A 21910-nucleotide genomic window follows, 5' to 3' on the forward strand; every position below is an offset into this window, starting at 1 on the left:
AATAAGTGACCATGTTATCTCAACTCCTCCTTTTGCTGATCCATATTTATGTGCTACCAGCAATGTCCACCTACCCCTCCTGCATCACTGTCTGCAGCTTTTACATGGACTTGCCTGGACCTCTTGCACTGCATAGTAATACTATCTAGCTATGAATCAAGTCACTCCAGTTTGATCCACTGTTATGTGTATATGTCCTTTTTTAACTTCTTTCTACTTCATACCTTCCTTCTGCTCTGCATCTCTGCATGGCTTCCTCCCCTCCATCTTAGATTAAAGGTTCAATCATTCAGCTGCATCTTTTCCAACTCAGCTCAGGATGCCACTGGTCATTAAGGGCTAAACATGCAGTTTTCCATGGCATAAAGCTGGTCTTTCTGTTCGTGTCTCCCTGTCCCCCAACCTATCCTAAACACTTTTTCCTTGCTCACTTGTGCAGCCAGTCATTACACTCCCACACTCTCTCTTCCCTCAGTATGCTGGCTACTAGCACAGGTAACACTTTAGCCAACAATCTTGGCAGGTTTCTGCCACCTTCCTGTCCCTGCTTTCTACAATCACTGCAGTATCCTCTGACAGGCCACTGGTGCCAACATGTACCAAAACTTTCATCCACTCCCCCTCCCCCAGTGACAGTCAAATCCTTGCATGTCTTGTCAAAGAATGAGCTCCAACATCTAATTCATTATAATCTGATTTCATTTGTGCCCCTTGTCAAGGCTCTTAATCATGTTAGTAAGTTAAACTTTAATTACCAAAATCCTCTTCTCTCATCTCACACTAACCCTTGCCTCCTTCACATCCTATACGCAACCTTTCCCCTCTAGTTCTATTGCCCCTCCTCACTGTATGTGATGCCTTGTCCATCCTCCCTCTACGTGTCCCTGATGCCCCACTGTTCTAACCCTTTCACCTCTATTCTTCTCATCTGGCTGAGTGTACGTCTCTGTCCATTTCCCTCCAGCTCTCCTCATTATGCTGGTTCCTGTAAAAACACCTACACACCTCTGTCACTCCCTCATTAGTCACTGCCACCCTGGATTTACTCATTTGTCCTCTCTTTCACGGCTGCATCTCTTGCTTTCTCCCTTCACCACCACCACTCCATACTCTTTGACAATTTCCACACAACTTCTCTACTTTACCTTTTACCACCCCATCTTTTCTATTGGCCTCCTACTGTTTACTTTCCAGTCTCATGTTACCTTTTCTTACTTCACTAGGTAGCTGATTAAAATCTCTTACTGCATTCTTTTCTGAAGTTTTCCTGGTCTCCTGCAGACCCTCCCTCTTTCCTCCTCAGTGCTCCCTAAACCAAACTGCTGCCCCATATACTCAGCACACTTCCAATTCTCTCCCAGTTTGTGTTCAGACTGCCCTATTCCTTTCATGCTGTTCCATTCTTGAATCCCTCACCTTTTCCCTTTTTATTTAATTTATTTGTATAGATATATTGTTTTAGGGCATAACTAGGAGGTATTTCTTAATTTAATTTGAGCGTACCTCATTGTTATCCATTAAGCAAAACAAGCAAATTCCACTCAAGTGTCGACTTGCTAGGTAATTAATTTACCATATTCCACAGACAATGAGAATGTATGCACCAGCTGGCTCAAGTTTAAGGCTAATGCACAAATGGGTCATACTTGTGTTCCTATACCAGACACACTCAGAGAAAATAAGTTTAAAAATGAACAAAAATGGTACTGATAAAGCTCTATGCTCTACAAATGCGCAGCAAGGTTAGTTCTTATCTCAGAGCAGTCATGTCAAGAATGCTAGAACTAGCTTACTTATAAAAAAAGACTAGGCTTAAACACAATGGTTTGCATTACCACATGTATGTTAACTACAAAGCAAAATAAATCTGCAAAACCTGCAAGTACAAAATCACTGCACAATGAACTATTCAACAAGACCTCCACTCTGGCTGAAAACTATAAACCAACAAAATGAAAGCCACACATTCATATAAAACTGTAAGCACCTGTACAGCAAACCAAGAAACAAAATATAAAACTATAAACAAGATCTTAGTAAGTAATTCATTCAAAAGTTAACAATTCCAGCTTAATAAGATAAAAGACACAACAAACGTATTTATCTCAAATGAAGCAGAAGCCTGCCCAAAACTTGTTCTCTTGCTTGCTCTAACTGCATTCCTTCTGCTCTGCATCTCTGCATGGCTTCCTCCCCTCCATCTTAGATTAAAGGTTCAATCATTCAGCTGTATATTTTCCAACTCAGCTTAGGATGCCACTGATAAAGTTCCATGCTCTACAAATGCGCAGCAAGGTTAGTTCTTACCTCAAACAACTAATCTAAAAACAAATCTACAAACATTATATCTCTAAATCACCATATAAAGAACTATTAAGCAGGACCCCAACATTTGAAATGCACAGCAAAAGTTAGAAACAGCTGTAAATCAAAAAACTGAAAAGTACCAATTTCTTACATAGCTGAACACAGCCGTGAGCAAACATATCTGAGCTATAAACCATACAATATCCTACTAAGTAATTAATTCAAAAGTTAACAAGCTTAGCTGGAAAAAATGAACAAATGTAGCAAAGCTGAAAACGGCCCTAAGCTTTGTTCCCTCTTTGCCACTTAACCTAATGTGCGTTACGGTTTAATTCATGTGTTGCTGCTCAGGCCCCCAAAGTAAGATCCCCAGTTCCTACTGCCATGTAATATAGCATTTGACAAGAAATTTTAACCACTACATTCATATGGCTTGTCAACTGCTTCTAGATGTGTTTGACAGCAAGCAAGCATGCATGCGTGCACACACGCATGTTAGTAATAAATTTAAATAAATTCAGATGTAAGCATCCAAACAAAGCAGACATAACAAAGGTCCAGGTCAGAAAAGCAAACATTGACCCACAATGAAGACTTTAATGACTCCATCTGTTTGAATCTAAAGAACATTTACTCACCCTTTTCTGGCATACTGAGCTGCCCGTCGGGCCTCTGCTCTTTCCCTCAGCACTGCTGGGTCTTGGACAAAGTAATCCCTCCTTAGTCCATCCTCCTGCAGACAAAAGAAAATTTCAAGTTCATCTCAACCTTTGAGTGCTTTACTCAAACACTAAATAAACCTCGGAACATATAATTAATTTAAAAAAATATTTATTTATTTATTTAAATTTGTTGACCGGGAGTGTCCGACTGGACGTGGGTCCATTTTCAGCGGAGGCCCGGGGAGAAAAGCTCCACAGTAAAATAAACAGACAGTAGTTACATTGGATTACATAGCGATTAACAATTTAACATAGAAATTACTTACAACATATTTACAGATGAAGAACATAGTACATCAGTAGACAACTAGAATCTTTATCTGTGAAGTACATAACAGGCATTAACAAATGTAACAATGAGAAGTTCCTGCTGTATAATAAGTACTAGCTTATGAGCATCTGAGCTTGCTATCATCAAGGTAGTTAGTGGAGGTGAAAGAAAGGTAGTAGTTGGATGGGGTGGATGATATTAGAGTGGGAGTTGCAAGGGCATAGCCAGCATGTTTTTAGGTGCTCTTTTAATAAAGTTTTGAAGTTGGTGCATGATGGTATGGAGGTAATTGTGGGTGGGAGTGAGTTCCATAATTTGGCTATGGCACAAGAGAATAGTGCTTCACCAGCAGAGTTATTGGCTTTAGTGATCTGCAAGTGATTTTTGTTGCTGGATCTTAGTGGTCTGGTGGTGCGATAGGGTTGGAGTAGATTCTGGAGGGATGGGACATTTAGTGGATGGTTTACTAGTTTGTGGGCAGTGAGAGTTGATACTATTGAAGGAGGTGAGAGAGTTCAAGCCAGCCCAGTTCAGCAAGTGAGAGGCAGTGGTGACTACGGTAGGATGCCCTGTGGCGAATTTGGCGATTTTGTTGTAGCCGGTCTCTAGCTTGTTTAGATCGCATTGCCTTAGGTTGGCATATATTGGACAGGCACAAAGCACGGTGGAGATAAGGTGGGAATTTGCTATTGAAATCTTTGCTGCTTTGGTGAGAAATTGTTTATTTCTGTATAATGCTCCTAGTTTTTGTGGACTTTTTTATGGTCATGGATATGTGAATGTCAAATTTTAGTTTATTGTCTATTTCCACTCCTAGCAATTTGGTGTGTTCAGTTGGGTATATAGTGGTGTTGTCTTTTGCTGTGATGTTAAAGTGAGAGTTGTTTTGAGTATGTTTGGTGGGTTGGAAGATGAGTAGTTTAGTTTTGTTTGGGTTGAGTATTAATTGGGCATTGGATAACCATGTTTCAACACAGGAAAAGGCTTCCTGTGTGACTTTTTGCAGTTTGGGTAGGGACTGGGCTGAGCAGATGATGGCTGGGTCATCTGCGTATTGGATGAGTGTGCCATGTTTGGTGGCAGAGGCTAGATTATTGGTGTAAACAGAGAAAAGTAGGGGTCCAAGGATGGATCCTTGGGGAACCCCTATGGAGACAGGTAGTTGGGGAGATATGTCATTCTGCCATACAACGGATTGTTGGCGGTCAGACAGGTAACTCTGAAACCAGTTGGTGACTGATTGTGAGAAGGATAGGTTATTGAGGACAGAGATAAGTTGCTTGCCTGGGACCATGTCAAATGCTTTAGATAGGTCTAGGAAAGTAGCAGAGGAGAGACAGCCATTGTTTTTATGCTGAAGGATAGTGTTAGTAAAGGAGAGTAAGGCAGTGGTGGTGCTATGGTTTGGTCGGAAACCATGCTGAGTACTGGAAAGGAGGTTGTTAGTAAGGAGGTAGTGTGAGACCTGAGAGTGTATGCATCTCTCTAGCATTTTGGAGAGTGGAGAGAGAATAGCTATGGGGCGGTAATTAGTTAGTTCTGCAGAGGGTCCGCCTTTGTGGAGGGGAATTATATGAGAGACTTTCCACAATGTGGGAACGTAACTTTCTGACAGAGATCGGTTAATCAAGATGGATACTGGGTAGGCCAGAGCATCAGCTGCGATTTGTAGGTATTCACTTGGGAGGTTGTCTGCTGCTAATTTGGTGGGTTTAAGTTTAGTTAAGAGTTTTTTTATGTTGGAGGTAGGTACAGGAGAAAAAGAGAAGGCAGTGGGGAGATTACTAGTTGAAGGTGTGGGTTGCAGGGAGGGGTTGTGTTGTTTAGCTAGTGATAGTATGGTTTGGGTGAAGTGTGTGTTGAATGAGGTAGCAATATTTTCTGAGGAGGGAGGGATGTTAGGAGGAGGGTACTGACTTTACCTGGGTGGAGGATGGAGTTTATGGAGGACCAGAATTGTTTGGGGCTGTGTTGTGAGGAGTCTAGGGCAGACTGGTAGTATTGGAATTTGTCCCGTTTTATTAGCTTTTGACTCTATTGCGTAGTTCTAGGAATTTCTGTCTAGCTGCGGGGTTTTGGTTTTGCCAGTGCTCCCAAGCTTTATCCCTGTTTTCATTTCAGACTTAGTGGTTTTCTGTAGCCATGGGGAGGGTTGTGCTTTGGTTCTGGAAAATCTTATGGGGGCATGGTAATTAAGGATGTTCAGGAAGGTAGTATTAAAAAATCCAACTGCGTCATCTAGACTGAGGTACTTTAGGGCATGCCAGTTGCATTCTTTGAGGGATGAGATGAATGTGAGTGGGTTAAAGTTTATTTTACGTATTTGTGATAGATGACAGGTTTAGCTTGGTACAGGTATTTTTGAGTAGGAATGTTGGTGAGTGATCACTGAGGCCATCTGATAAGCAGCCTGTTATATATGACTGGGGGTTCTTACTGACTAGTATCCAATCCAGGGTAGTGTGCTTGTTGGAGTTTTTATTTATCCTTGTTGGTAACTGGACTAGTTGGGTGAAGCCATGAAGGTGTACATGATGGGTTGGATTGTTGCCAGAACAGGATTGCCAGTCAATATTGAAATCACCTAAGATGATAGTTTCTTGGGGGAGATGGTGGGTAGACCAGCTGAGGAGGTTTTCTAGTGGAGGGATGTTTTGGCCAGGTGGGAAGTAGCATCCAATTATGTTGATGGTTTTGTTTTGGTTAATTTTGAGGCTGGTATATATTATTTCTTCATTGCCTATTTGTGGAGCTGATGATTTTAAGATCTGGATGTTTAGATGCTGTTTAAATATTATAGCTACACCACCTCCTTTTTAGTTTAGCCGGTCTACTCTTAGTATGCCTTTACCTGTAGGGAGTATTTGCTCACTGGTAATGTGAGGTTTTAGCCAGGTTTCTGTCAGGATGAATATATCTGGGGAGTATAAGTCTATGGCGGCATGGAGTTCATGGACTTTGTTGGATATACTTCTAATATTTAGGCTTAGTAGAAGGAAGTCACTTGGCTTTCTATTGGCTGTAATATGGGAGAAGTTGTGGTTTCTAGTCTGATTATGAGGATTGGGGTTGGAGATGGTAGGGCCAGGGTTGGGGTGGATGTCTCCACTTAGGGCTAGTTTTGATATGCATGAGATTATTAGTTTTATCAGTTTTTGAATGTGTTTGTTTATAAGGGAAACTTTATGATTGTGCTCTGTGGGTAATAGGTACGGTGGGAGGGTTACTATGTTAAGTTGTAGGGATGCTTTACATTTGAGTAATATAGTTGGTAGAATATGTGGGGGGTGCATAGGGATGGTTCTTGAGCTGGTGGGAGGGGAGCTGAGTATGGGTGAGACATGGGTGGTGGTGTGAATAGTAGTACAGTGGTAGTGGTTAAGTGGGGGAATGATGGAGCTTTGGTAGGATGTAAGATATGCAAGGAGTGCGCATGCAGTGAACAAAGGAAAGGTATGCTTGTACATATCAGTTGAGGAGGTGTGAAAGTAGAGGGAATATGGAGGAGGTAGTGTTGGGTTAGCGCTGTGGTTGGCTATTGGAAAGATGGGAGGGGTTTGAGTGCAATAAAGGTGGGACCACTGGGGGCGGGAGGGAATAGGGGGCAGGGTGGGGAGGCTGGTAGAGACCCTGTTAGGTTCTTGTATGAGGGGCTGGAAACAATCACAAAGCAAGACAAGTATGTGTTAACAATCACAATTGACCAAGGACTGCTCTGAAACTGTCTTTTCCTAATTTCTCAGGTGGAAAAACAGGATAACCTTGTATCAGTAGGCTACAGTGGTCATAGTTTAAATTAACAAACACACAGTATTGATCAGTTATGGATACTATTTGCTAACAAAGGGAATAAGAGAAAGTGGAAGATGTGTGTGGTGGTGGGGGGCTGCTTACAGCCAAAGCACAGTGCTCTCCAGGGGAAAATGAAGATTGGCTCAAACAGGTAGACACATACTCAAAGTTAACTGTAGCTGTTTGCAGACAGTTCAGACCTGGACTGCGCTTTTCTTATAAGAATGTTAAAGGTGGTACCGCAGTTGAATACTTAAGAGTGGTGTTAGGTCTAGAAAAGAAGAGTACAGAGAGGAGTAAGCACTTTTGAGATGGTAAATATATATTATAAAGATTATACAAAACACACTGAGCAAATAGCTACCACATGCAGGACAATGTCCTGAACCACTACTTAGTATATGCAGATACTGAGCCAATTGGAAGAACATTAGAAAACAAAAACCCAGACAGTTATGCAGCTACAGATAAAAATATAGCGAGCAGCAATCTGTCGTGGATCTCTAATGTGATTCTATCCACCAGTAACAGCACAAACTTATAGAAATAATTTAGACACTAGTATGAGCTGTCTACACACAACACAATTACATGAATAACATTAGTGAACAAGGTGCAGCTATGCAAATAGACCATACATACTATTATACTAGAAACAACTTGGTGCATACAAAATGCTAGCATGCCATAGTAACATCAATAATAAAGCATAAAACATATTAGATGTCTAACACAATTCAACATAAACATATACAGTTGTAAAATGTCTAATACAATTCAACATAAATAGGCATTTACAGTTGTAAAACACTTACTGGAGAGACACTGAGCCTTCATGGGGCCTGTAGCAGAGTGGATTGTAGTTTTACAAATGGTGCCTGCCACAGGTAATATTTATTAACTCTGGGATTGTCTTAAGGTAATAAACAGGGAAGGGGAGGGAGAACAAGGGTGTGAGCAGGCAGTTCTTTGTACTGCTGCTAATGAGCCAAAGCAAGACAAGTATGTGTTAAGAAACAATCACAATTGACCAAGGACTGCTCTGAAACTAAGTCTTTTCTTAATTTCTCAGGTGGAAAAACAGGATAACCTTGTATCAGTAGGCTACTGTGGTCATAGTTTAAATTAACAAACACACAGTATTGATCAGTTAAGGATACTATTTGCTAACAGAAGGGAATAAGAGAAAGTGGAAGATGTGTGGTGGTGGTGGCGGTGGGGGGGGGGGGGGGGGAGCTGCTTACAGCCAAAGCACAGTGCTCTCTCCAGGGGAAAATGAAGATTGGCTCAAACAGGTAGACACATACTCAAAGTTAACTGTTGCTGTTTGCAGACAGTTCAGACCCAGACTGCGCTTTTCTTATAAGAATGTTAAAGGTGGTATCGCAGTTGAATACTTAAGAGTAGTGTTAGGTTCAAAGTTAACTGTAGCTGTTTGCAGACAGTTCAGACCCGGAAGTAAAAAGTTATTGAAAACCTGATTATCAGAACCATCAGCTAAAAAATGAAAGTGGCAAAGTACATAAATATACAACAAAGTTAATAAATACCAGATGACAAAAAATTCTATTGCCCGAATCTATAAAAGAAACGATAACCTCCTCACATACAAATATAAAACAAGTAGCCAACAGTGTACACCACTGTGCACTTTGGCCAGCACTATGAAATGACAGTTACCCGGCAGCTTACTAAGAATGGTACCAAAAATATGTGGTTACTTACAAATCAGCTTTTAACATGTCTGCAGTAAAGGTTATGCAATAAAAATTTACTGTATTACACAATTAAGGCATATGTGATTACAAAGCACTTATAACAAAAGTTTAAATAGTCTGCTTCAAAGGTATTTGTTTATTTTTTGGACAGCAATTTTTGTCTCCCCGCAGCTGACACATGAGGAGTGCAAGCAATATTTTTTACTAGGTTCTCTGTTTGAAAAGTTGTCATCATTAAAAACAAATAAATAAAATTTATCAAATAAAAACTGTACCTACACAGAAATGACAAACAAAATGTATAGCTTCTAATCAAGTACATACGGTAATTCAGCTTAATCAAAAGGCAATTAGAATGTTATCACTTAATGGGAATCCAGCTTGGACTAAAATTGCTAACTTTATTAATAAATGATCAAGAATTAGTATCTTAAAATGCAGAAATATGTCTAAGATCACAGAACAATCAATAAAGACTACTTAAATACCAGCTAAACAACAATCATAACATGAAGCTTCAAGGAAACAGAACAAAAAATTCTATTAGAAGTAAATTATTTCCACAGAATAAAAATGACTTTCTGTTGACAATACTGGAATGAAAAAGAAAAGTGACAATAAATAAAATAAAATAAATAAACCTAACAAATAATTCAATCAATCAATCTTAATTATAATATTCATCAATCTTAATTATAAAACATCTTGCACTAATTTCATTTTGAAGTCATTAAGCTGAAAAGTATAGTAAATTAATTAATTGGATAATGGTAACATTACACAGTAGGACTGGACACCCTTTGTAAGGGTCTTAGAGTAGCTGATAAGTAGTGGTTGGTGGCAGTGAAAACTACCTTACAGTCTGGGCAGAAGGGGGCATACCTAGTAAACCTGTGCCAAAGTGTGTTTGTGTGTGTGTGTGTGTGTGTGTCAGCTATTTGGGCAGGGACACGAAGCACTGGCTGGACAGAGAGGGTGCTGGAGGTTTTCGCTTGATCACTTGGCTGAGCTCTTAACCCTATAGCTGTGCCAGTGGGGAGTCTTATTGGGGATCTGGAGAATGAGGCGGAAAACAGCCCTAGACTGACTGTGAACTCTGTGTGCTCTTAAGAGAAATTGTACTTTACTGTGTGTGTACTTGTCATCCTCCGACTGTGGCCATCCCTCACTGTTGCCAGTTTACTGGGCCAGTGTAGGGGTGTCACACACATACATACACACACACTTCTGATGAAAGCAGTTACGAGACCATATTCAGTGGCAGCACTCATCTAAGTTTAATATAAAAAAATATGTTTGTGCGCACTTCAGAAATTCACACTGTTAAAGTTTGTCAAACAAATAGTTTGGAAAGGAATCATTACAGACTTTGAGAAATATGCCATAGAAAGTAAGATTTTTCAACTTGAGAGATAACTAGTTAGCTCAAAGAGTTACAAGGGAAATGAGAAATAATAATTCAAAGGGCACATAAATGTGGAAACATTGCCATTATGCATTACAAACAATATCTAAAAATGTATTTGGATACTTTAAAACAATGAAAATGAATATGAGAAAGTGGACAGAAAACCACTTATGAATTTTAATGAACAAATCAGAACTGTTGGTTTGGGGGCTGTGTGATATTTATTTTTGAAAAGCAGTATAGGGAACTGTATACTGACAAGGTTAGGACTGGCCAAATTCCCATGAGAAAATGCAGATGAGATGAGAACAGAAGAACAAGGGGGTGAATCTGTCTTAAGGCCACCAGTGGATAAAGAAAGATTAACCTGGACAAAGAAGCATTGTAGTAGAACAGACTAATGCTGCAACAAGGTTACACCTCTTCAAACTTTTCCAATAACACTTTTGGTAATTCAGGTAACACTCCTTTTCAAGCAGCCAGGAGACTGAGCTTTTAAGCCCACAAGAAGTGGAGGTAGGATTTAACTTTAATATTTCAAGTAACAGATTGTATCATGAAGCACACAGATGAGTTCAAATGTATATGCTTATTTACATGAATTACATCTTATTTTCTTTGTGGATGAGTCATTAACACAAAGGGATGAAAGTAGTACTATAAAAATTAAAATCAGTACATTATTCAAGAAATGCATCAAAATGTGATGCTGAGTTAATAATGCCAGTTTTTGAAAGCATGCTGTTGTTGTTGTCTTTCGGCTTTTCCTGATTAGGGGTCGCCGCAGTGGAACTCCGGTCCGGTAATAATTGGCAGTAGATTTTCACAAATGCTGAGGTGCCAGCTCGAAGTTCAACCTTCAACGAAGGCATGCCCATTTACGCATGTCTTTTGAACGCCCACCCAACCGTGGGGAGGACGTGTAGACTCCACACAGAAGGCACTCCCTGCACTGCAGCCAAGAATCAAACGGAAGAACCTCTTGCTGTGAGGTAACAATGCTACCGCTGCACCACCGCAGCACCTTTTGCAAGCATGCTGCTAGAAGACAATATGTACAAGGAGGAACATAGGTAAAACTGACAGAGCTACAGGCTTGTTAGACTAATGGCAGGGAAAGGCTGCTGTCTCATTTTTCTAAAAAGGTGATTTTTTTTTTTTATATGGAACTTAGTTTTGAAGGGACCATACTCAGTGGCAATATTGTTTTGAAAGCATGCTGTTAGAAGACAATATTGCCACTGAGTATGGTCCCTTCAAAACTAAGTTCCATATAAAAAAATCACCTTTTTAGAAAAATGAGACAGCAGCCTTTCCCTGCCATTAGTCTAACAAGCCTGTAGCTTTCTCAGTTTTACCTACGTCCCACCTTTTACATGCATACCTATTGCTTTCCAGTCTTCAGGCACCTTCACAGTGACCTGTTGACATTTTGGTCAGGGAATCATCTAGGTCAGTGGACAGATTCTCAAGCAGTTGAAGAAGCAGCCCAGCTGGTCCCTTTGCTTTATCCTCCAAGGGAGTATAAGCCCTCCCAACCTCCTCCATCTAGAAAAGCTGCTTGCTTTCCTACAGGACATTAATCTCAAGGACAGCAGCTGACATTGCTTCATGGCCAGTAGGAGCAGTCAAATAAATCTAATACACTGTAACTTCTATGGTCATATGATTATCTCTACACTGGTTTCTGTCCACTGTTCTCCCCAATGGGTCTTATCACCCTCTCTCCCTCCCCCTGTTCTTCTTTGTACAGAATGGAGCAAAGTATTTATTCAGAACTCATGTTTTTTTTGCAGTTATACATGAGCTCACTCCTGTCTTTGCTCAGCATGGCCAAATTTGTCACTCCTATTCTGGCCAATTTTTCTCACAGAATTTGATAAGCATTTTAATACAAATCAGATCACTGATATGTAATAAAAAAATCTGATTACCTTATGAGTGAGCTCATAAAACATACTGAGCTCCTGCATTTGTTACAGAGCCATTATGAATCTCTCTCTTACTCTCATATACTTTAACATACATTTCCTTCCTTAGCAGCTGCTCTGGTCAATACTGTATATGACACAAAGGAATTTTAAGGCAGTGCTTGGTTATCATTTAAGTATGTTAATTAATGTTATGTGTGGTGGCATCACCTATACATGGAACGTATGAAGTACTTTTTCACTATTGTGGAAACCTTTTCTACAATGTGGCATTAACTGGTTACAAAATAAATTTACTTAGGGTGCCTAAAGAAACTCCCACTATTATCACCATTTAGGAATTTTAACTACTTTTAAAATATACTTCTCTAAATTTTTCATGGTATACCCTTGTGACTTAAGTCTTAAAACAATGTTAACTGCAATTTGCCAGGAATCAGCATCTTTAGAGCAAATCCTTCAATTCCTCAGAAGCTCACCAAGGTAGTGCTGTAACAAAACATCCAAGGATGTTCACTTGTTGCTCTGAAAATGGTCATTTTCAACAAATTACATTGGGCATTGTTTACAGACTGAAGTCAAGAGAATATGCCATGGAAAATCTGGAGAAGTCTCTTTTGGAAGAAGTTAGATGTGAGGATGGTGACAACAGTGGGAGTTTGTTTAGGCATCACACTAATAGTAGCAAAAATCTTAATAATGAAGCTGATTCTGTATTTAATTCTCTCAAATATTTTTGAGGCAAACAAAAAGAAGAATACTGGAACCAGGACAGACCTCTGCAGTACTCTACTAGTTTCTCTTAAATTAATGACAATGTCTCTCACTGACCGATCTTCTCTGTCCTAATACTCATCTATGCAACATCCTGAATTCCACTGCCTTGACACCACCTCCAGCTTCCTCCTGTTTGCCTCTTAGGCTCTTGTGCTGGACCAAATCAAACCATTACAAAGGGTATGACACTTGCTGTTTTCAAGTTCATGCAGTTCTGCACTAGCGATGTGATGAGGACCTCCATCAGCTGCTGTGTCAAAAACAGGTCAGATTTCTGAGGGCTCTGATCTTTCAGTTACGTCTTCCCTAAAGACGGTTAAGGTCCCTCTCAACTTCCTATTTCTCCATTTTGTCATCAATCGATTGTTCTCCTTATTCTGCACCACCCAGGAAAGCACACTCTCCATTATTTTCCATGTCAATACTGAGACAAAATACTCATTTAGTTCCTCTGACATTTCCAAGGTTTTTTCTTGATCTTCCTGCAATGTTTGCTCAGATTGGTCAGTTCTGTCCCTCACTTCCTTCTCTCTGCTATATACTAAAAAACCTTCTATTTCCTTCTTGAGACATTCCTCCTGTTCATCTTTTGCTTTTACAACCCTTACCATATTTGTTATACTTTTGCTAGTCTCCGCCTATTGTACTTACTATGCCTACCCTTTCCAGTTTTTGTAGGTTCTAACTTTTGCTCTAATAGTGAAGAGACTCTCAAAAAATTTCTGTACATCTATATCGGCCCTTTTCTTCTTTTTTTCTCTCTCTCTCTCTTTTTTAAACCTTTGTCCACAGCTATGAATACCCCATCATTTTTTTGAATGGCTTTTTGCCCCTGTTCCTGTTGACCATCAAGCCTCTCCTCCAAATGCACAGAGTCTCTTAGTCCACTTAGCCGCAGATTTTAAGTGGTATCAGGATAACAGCTGTTTAGAGATGGGAGTCAGTCAGTCATGTGGGTACTTTATACCCTCATGGCATCTCAGGTTTGAGGGCATGTGTACTGACTTAACCCCACCCCTGGGCTAGGAGATAATCCATGTCACAGCAGATGTCCACAATGCCTTCTCCATGAGACTGGATGCTCCTGCACTCCCACTTTGAAGGCTACCACCCATATATGGCTTGCTGAGCTTAACACCTGCTCCCCCCCCCGGCCAAGCATTTGCATCCCAGGCCCTAATCCAAGGGACTAATGCAGTAAATTGCTCTGATAGCCAATTTACTCTGCAGAGGTGGACAGTGCAGTATTTTAATAAAATTTTAAAGGAGAGTGCTTAAAAAGAACTACTTTGTTTATTGGCAGCAAAAGGAAGTTTTTTAAAAGCATACAATAAACAGAGGATCTGCCAAAAGGACAAAGCAACAGATTTTATTTTCTATGATTTAAAATAGGTGGAAGTTACTAGCAGAATATAATGCAGGGTTCTCCACACTTGTGGGTGCAGAAGGGGTGCATCTCCCTGCAAACATACTTCAAAGTCATATTTTATAATCATAAATAGTGCTGGTACGATGGGGCAGCAGGGCGGAGTGAATGATAGGTAAAACATTGGCAGGTGTGTCAGCAGTAGTCAATTAGACCCACAGTGCTCAAAATCAGCCTTCCTGATCAAAATAAAGCAAGCAGTCTACCGTGGGAAAAGAATCTGAACTATACAGCATGAAAGCGTGATTTTGCAACTCTTAAGCACGGTAGGCCACAGTTCCCCAAGGTTTAACAAAGAAGAGGATATTGTGAACTTTAGACGGCATCAGTACAAATGTGTTTATAGTTCTGCAAGACAAAAATCAGGAACCCTGCCTAGAATCATATGACTCAAAATACAAATGCAAAGTAACATTTAAATAAGACATGAACAAGCAGTATCAATTTAGAAAAAGGTACAAATGCTGTAAAACATGACATGTGAATCTCTGAAAAATGCCTTTACTTATTAACACAAAAACACTGAAATAATTTTATAAAAATCCCCGATTATCTTACTGCTTTAGAAAAACAACATGATAAGAGATCAGAAGTATTAATATCGGCCTATAAAAGGTGATGTGAAGAATGCTGACCATGCAGTAATCAACCTAAATGGATAACCAAGAAACTGCAGCACAGCCAAACACTCAGCTTGATCACCTGCACAACAGTGCATGTACAAAGGATCAAAGAAGTTGAGAGATCTACAGAACAGGTAAGTGTAGAAAAGAACACACTTATCAATTAGACAAAAGTACAAAGAAAGCTGTTAACAGTACTACATGGGGAGATGATCCTTAAAACATCTCAAATGTTAAAAAATATCACAAAGTTCAGAAGAGAGCTCAAAATAATTCAGAAACGTACTACAAGGCAAGGATATGAATCGAAAATTTAAATAAATCCGTAAGGGAATAGGTATGCCTCATTCAGGTAAGCCTTAGAAAACAGCCATCTTCTCTGTTTCAAGTGCTTGGGAGGGGTGATTGACCTTGTAAAGTTCTCTCCTTAACACTGGCTGCTTGGGTTCATTCCTGATGAATAACGGAGAGGTCTAATCAACGTTCACAGCCCTACCTCTGCACTTCTCTGTATCACTGTTTATGAATTTGAAGATGGTTCTTTTTCTTGCCATGCCTTAAAACCTTTCAAATGTATATGCTTAATGTTACTACTGTGACTGCACACATTTTCTCATGTGTTGAGCTGCCTGCTGTATGTGGGGATATGTGGGATACTGTACTGGCCATACAGGTTTAGTGAGGCTTTATTTTGTTGACCTATTTTTGTAGCTGTACTCACTGTGGCTTACCATACATTAAGCATTCTGTTACATTTACATTTCCTGTTGCTTACCAGTACTGGAGATCAAGACTTTGAGACACATAAAATACACAGTCCAAGAATTTGTGGTCATATATTTGTGAAGTAACCTTCATTAGACCCACCATAAAATATTTTATTTTACATATTTCTCACAGAAAACAAGAAAACTAGGAAGGAGGAAGGTCATCAGAGCTGCTACTACCCAGAAGGGCAGTTAAAATATGTAAGGATGCCTCTGCCCTAATCTGACAGCAGCAGCACCCTAACCCATCATGGCACTAAAACTCCACGTGCTACTCTACTGCTTTGGAAAAATCTAAACCATAGCTGCTGAAGTCTGGCAGTTGATGCAGAGGGGTAAGGCTGTGAGCTGTAGTTCCTGTGGTACAGGTTTTGATACCCTCAGCCCCCATTTGTTACTGTGTGACCTTGAACAAGTCACTTAATCAGACAGTGCTTCAGGACAACTGGGAATTCAGACTAGACTCTTCAATGGTCTCGGTGGACTGCAAGTTTAGTAACAACCTAAGAACCTAAAAAATTTCTTAATATTCAGTTTCATAAAGAAATGAGTGAAACAATAAATCCATGTCCAAAAAGACCTATCAAACAGTAATGGTGAATCAAAACACCAATTACAGCAATACGGTTTTTAGATGCTGTAAATAAATACTTATCCTAAAAAAATAACAAACATTCACAAAATGCAGTGCAGACTCATAGCTTTATTGGTTTTCAAAGTATGTAGATTAAACATTCAATAATCTTCTTATGATTTTGCCTCATGCACAGACTAAGAAAATCAACTATTGTGCAAAGATGGTTTCCTACAAATAAAGTACCTACATGCATAGATGGACATCTATCCAAAGACATTGAGAACTGGTGAGAAAATATCAATAAAGATAAGCTTATTTTGCAATATTCAGCAACCCAAGGAAGCACAGTATGTGGTTTGGTTTGGATTCATGATAATGTGTCTGCTGCCAGAAAATTATCACACACACAGAATTAAGTCACCAAAGGCTATTTGTGTGTGTGTGTGTGTGTGTGTGTGTGTGTGTGTGTGTGTGTGTGTGTGTGTGTGTGTCTATTACAGGTTGTAGGAACTGTATGCTCCTGCATGAAGTACAGAATAAAGGGTGGTAAGAAAGTGTTAAACAGCAACTTTTTATTTCTTGCACAAGTTAGTTCCACCAGGCATGGCTTATTTTGACAGGAGCTGTGACATATTATTCATACTGCCTTGTGGTATTTTGGTTAGGTCAATGAGGAAATTCTACTACTTTTTTGAGCACTAGGTGGCATCAGAGGGCTGTCACCAATGCTCGGGAGAATTCAAAGATGGTGGAAGGAGTAAAATGCTGGACAGAGAATGCAAGAGAGAGAGAGAAATTAAATCCTAGTTAAAAAGATGGAAAGTGGAGGTTTGGCTACAGAGGTGTTCCAAGAATTTAATGAAAGAAGGAGAACTAGATAAAGGAGAGAAGGTGAGCTGGAGTGCTGTGATGGCCTGAGTGTTACAACATGAGGAGTCAAATAATGAAAATGGTAATGTGGTACAGTAGCAGATTACACAGCCCGAAAGCGCAGAGGCATGTTTGACTGATAGAGTAACCAGCTTTAAGAATATGTCTCTACAGCTACGTACTATGGATGACAGAAATGAAGCAAAGAAAAAAAAAGATATGCAAGTGTTTTAAGTCAAGGAACAAGCAGCAGTGTACAAAGTGAAAAGAGGTATTTAACAGGAGCAGATGGGCAGTAGCTTCAGAAAAAGACCTGTAGTGGGAATACTACAGGTATTTTCTATTGACAGGTATGGCATTATGGACAGTATCATATTGCACTGAGCTCTGATACATTTGGAGTCAAAAGACCTCTGTGGAGCAACTTATGAAACCTTTTCAGGTGGTTAAAAGTTTATGGGTGAAAAAGAAGAAAAGAAAAAAAAGAAAACATTTGAAAGACTATTTTCAGAACTTTGGCTTGCAGTTAAAGAAAACTGACTGCAATTCAAGACTTCAGAAATGGAGGAATATAAATTTAAACTTTTTTTTCTGACAAAATGTGGTAAAGTGCATGATAAAAATGTATGATAAAAGAAATGTGTGGACAAGAGGATGGGAAGTATGGGTTACACTATATGTGCATGATTTTAAAGTACAACACATTTCAAGTAATATAATAGTGAATGGGAAAAGAGCAATTGTCAGGAACTGGAGCCAGCTGATGGCCTACTTCTATTGTGAGAATGAAAAACATTTGGTTCAGGAAAGTAATGTACAAAAAAACATGGGTAATGTGGGGAGCAAGGCGGTACTGCTAGGAACTGTAAACCTTTTTGAATGAAATGCAGTCAGTCTGGTCAGTTTTGATTTGAATGCCCAGTACTGGGAAAATAAGGGTACATGAAAAAGAACATTTAGTGGGGGATGGGGGAGACAATATGTAGAAAGCAATATTCAGGAAGAAAATTAAATGGCTGCTAAGTCAGGAAGAAAGGGGCAGAAATATGACTGAAGGAGACGAAAAAACAGCAAGGGACAGGAATAACAGAAGAGATTCAGATACAAACAGAAAATAAGAGCAATGGGTTGGCAAGTGAAGAAATGGAAGACAGTGACTCAGAAACAGGCTAAGAAGAAGAAGAGTAGAAAGTCATTAAATCTGTTGGAGAGAGGAAGATAATGAAAAACATGAGGAAAATAAAGGTTCCAAAAAGGGAAAGGGATAATTTAGTTATTTTGAGACTAAATGGGAATAGAAATGAAGGGGGGGGGGGTTAATGGTTGTTGAAAATAATGGATGCACTATGTTCACTGGATACAAGACATGGTACACAAGTGCAATGAAAAAAAATTGAAGCTATACGGGGTAAAAGATTACATGGATAGTAGGATATGAAAAAGCATTCTGTGTTATGGGTGTTTATAAGAGAAGAAGCAAAAGTATTGGATGTTAACAATTATAACACAAGGATGGGTAATGATACTTGACTTGAAAAAAAAAAATTGTGTGATGGTAAATATATATAAATACAAACGTCGGGAAGAAAAAAATGAACTATGTAATACTAAACATGTCAGTAGTAATGAATAGGGACTTTAACTGTAAGGTAAGTGAAAAAGAAAAAGAATGCAAGGAATAAAAGTAATAAAAAGTGATGTGATGTGGAAGCTTGAAGCTAGAAAAAGCAGAAAGTGGACATACAAAATGGGAATTTTTAAAACTCGACAAACCAGTAACCCAAACGAAGACTTGAAACAAAAACTGATGGCAGCCACGAATCACCAAACTTGCTATGAGCACTCAAAAAAGTGAAATCAAAGTGTGCAAAAACACAACTTCTTCAGAATACTAGAATCAATAACCACATAAATCTTACATACTCTCATTCAAACAATCATGTGATAAAATAGTCCAATAAAAACCTAACTGATACATTTTAAAAACACAAGGTGAATTCTCTTAAAGACATAAAACAAGAAATGATGCGTCTTAAAACTACTGCATATTAAATAACAGCAAAGAAAGCTGAAACCAACATTCAGTGTGCCTTACTTTACTAAAATAATGATCGTAACTACACTCTATATGAACGCAGTTTTAAAAACTGGCATCATTTAACCCAGGTACACATAAGGCATTCAACCTAACCTGCCAACACAACTCTTTAAAATCTAACAAGTCTTCCCAAGGTCCTCCTCTAGGGTCCTGTGGGACTTTTTCAATAACAACAAATTTAAAACAATGTGAAGGATTATTCTCAATATACCTATATAATGCACCGTTTTTGTTTTTATTTTTGATGTCTCTAGCATGCTCGTACATCCGTTCTTTAAGTTTTCTCTTGGTCTTGCCAATATAAAAACCAGAGCAAGACACACACAAAGCTGCATAAACAACACCCACAGTGTCACAAGTGAATTTTCCTCCTATTTTGATCTAATTATTATTTATTTTGATCTTATTTACTAGTTTAATAAGTGAACATTGAGAACAAAATCCACATGTTTTCATTCCTATAGCCTTTTCTTTCTTGGTACTTTGTCCTTTCTTTTTTAACAGTTGTTTAAACGTATACCCTTTTCTAAAAACAATGCTAGGTTTGGATGCTAATTTTTCCATAATTCCATCGAAACCGTGGAAAATATGCCAGCTCTTATTTAAGATGTAAGATAAAAAATGATGGTCTACACTAAACCTAGTAACAAAAGAACAAATATAGTCTTTGTTGCATGTTGATATTGTTTGTTCATGGTTACTATTTACCAAAATAATAGTGTTACCATAATTCAAAATTGGTACGATCAAACCTTGTTCCCTTTTAATACTTATTTCATTAAAGAAATTATCCAAAAGTTTTAAGGGATAGTCTCGAGATGAAAACATATCCAAAAGTACATGACATTGATCCAAAAAATCTTTTGTCTTTTGTAACCATGCGGGCTAATCTGATAAATTGCCCTTTCACCAAATTATTTTTTACATGCAAAGGATGACTGCTGTTGTAATGCAATAAGCTTATTACTATAAGTTGGCTTTCTAAATAAATTACTTACAACACAATTTTCCTTTCTGATAGTGACATCTAAATAATTAACACTGTCCCTACAATATGTGTAAGTAAATTTCAAAAACTCTGTAGTGTTGTTAATGTAGTTCATAAAGTCATTAATTACTATTTCATCACCTATCCATAAAAAAAAATAACCATCTATGTAACACAAATAAAGAATCCATTTATCAGCAAATAAAGAATTAAATAAATATTTGCGCTCCCACATTAACATGACAATGTTTGCAAAAATGGGGGCGCATATTGCCCCCATTACCACACCCATTTTTTGATGAAAATACTGACCTTCAAAAAAAATGAAAATATTTTTTAACATGCTGTCCATCAAAGAAACAAGAATAAGTACCTGGTTGTTAGTGAACAAAGAGCTACCATGCAAGAATTCTTCAAACCACTCAATACCAATATTGTGTGGAATGGAACCATATAAATTAACTACATCAACAGTCAAAAAATAAATATGTTTGTCATAATGTGAAACATTTAATTTTTTCAAAAAATGCCAAGAATCAATGCATATATGCTCTTCTTTTTTCAACACATCTTTGAGTGTGTAATCCAAGTATTTATCTATGAATTCTGTTTTCGAACCATTAGCACTGACAATGGGCCTCATAGGGGGGTCCAATTTATCTTTGTGTATCTTCGCAATACCAAAGATGCACGGTGTCCTAGGAAATTTGACTACTAGAAAATCAAGCAGCCTATCATCTATTAATTCATGGTCATACAAATCTTGTAAAGCCATGTCAATTCTTTGGTATGACACATTCATGAATCTTTTAGAAACTACTTCATATGTACTATCTTCTAGTAACAAAGTGTTAATCCTATTGGTATAATCATCTTTAGACATTAGTACCATGCTCCCTCCCTTGTCAGGCTTCATTATATGAATTGAGGTGTTTTTAATCAATTCGTTTAACAACTGGCTTTCTGATTGAGAGAAATTGTGTGTCAAACTTTCTTTACCATCTAACATTGCTCGAAAATCAAAATCACACAGCTTCTCAAATACTGTCAAACAATGTATCAAGAGAGGGTTGAAAAGACTTTTTGTGTAAAAAATAGTTGCCATCATTAGTCACATTGTTGCTAAACATTAAACGAAAATTTAAATTTCTAACAAACATCTTTAAATTTAAAATAACTTCTACTAAATCAGAGCGCCTTGAAGGCACAAAATTAAATTTTTTAAAACACAGTGTGTTATATATTCAGTTGGCAAGAAGGAAGGGGATGGTTCTTCAGATCACAGAGCAATATGGGCTATGTTAGGTGACAGTGTAAAAAATCACAAGAGATGAAGGAAAAATGTTTTACAGGGTATACAAGTAAAAAGGATGAAATGAAAGAGGAAGGTAGACTATAAGAATGACAGTATTTTATGAAAATTTGACAAAATGGTGGGTAGTGTTTAAGGAGAAATATAACAAACTTTTTTTGGAAATCAAAGTGGAAAATGAAAATAGGTGAATATTTTTGAGAAAGTAGTGGAAGGAGGAAACAACAGAGTAAGAAAAACAGAAAAAATGTATGACACAAAGAAAACAATTAAGACAGTGTTGTGTAGACAGAAAAAAATGAGAGAGAAATAAGGAAGATTCA

The 21910-nt window shown here is 38.4% G+C and overlaps 1 protein-coding gene across 1 annotated transcript in view; it reads right to left on the bottom strand.

Moving 5' to 3' along the window:
• The window catches only part of ASCC2 (activating signal cointegrator 1 complex subunit 2), a 1163586-nt gene that overhangs the window by 35940 nt on the left and 1105736 nt on the right, over positions 1-21910 (bottom strand). The window contains exon 17 of the mRNA XM_044069746.1: positions 2946-3040. Within this exon, the coding sequence (XP_043925681.1) occupies positions 2946-3040 (95 nt within the window). The remainder of the gene's footprint in view (positions 1-2945; positions 3041-21910) is intronic.

This window comes from Protopterus annectens, chromosome 4.part0, assembly GCF_019279795.1.
Source record: "Protopterus annectens isolate FY-2018-M chromosome 4.part0, PAN1.0, whole genome shotgun sequence".
NCBI lineage: Eukaryota > Metazoa > Chordata > Ceratodontiformes > Protopteridae > Protopterus > Protopterus annectens.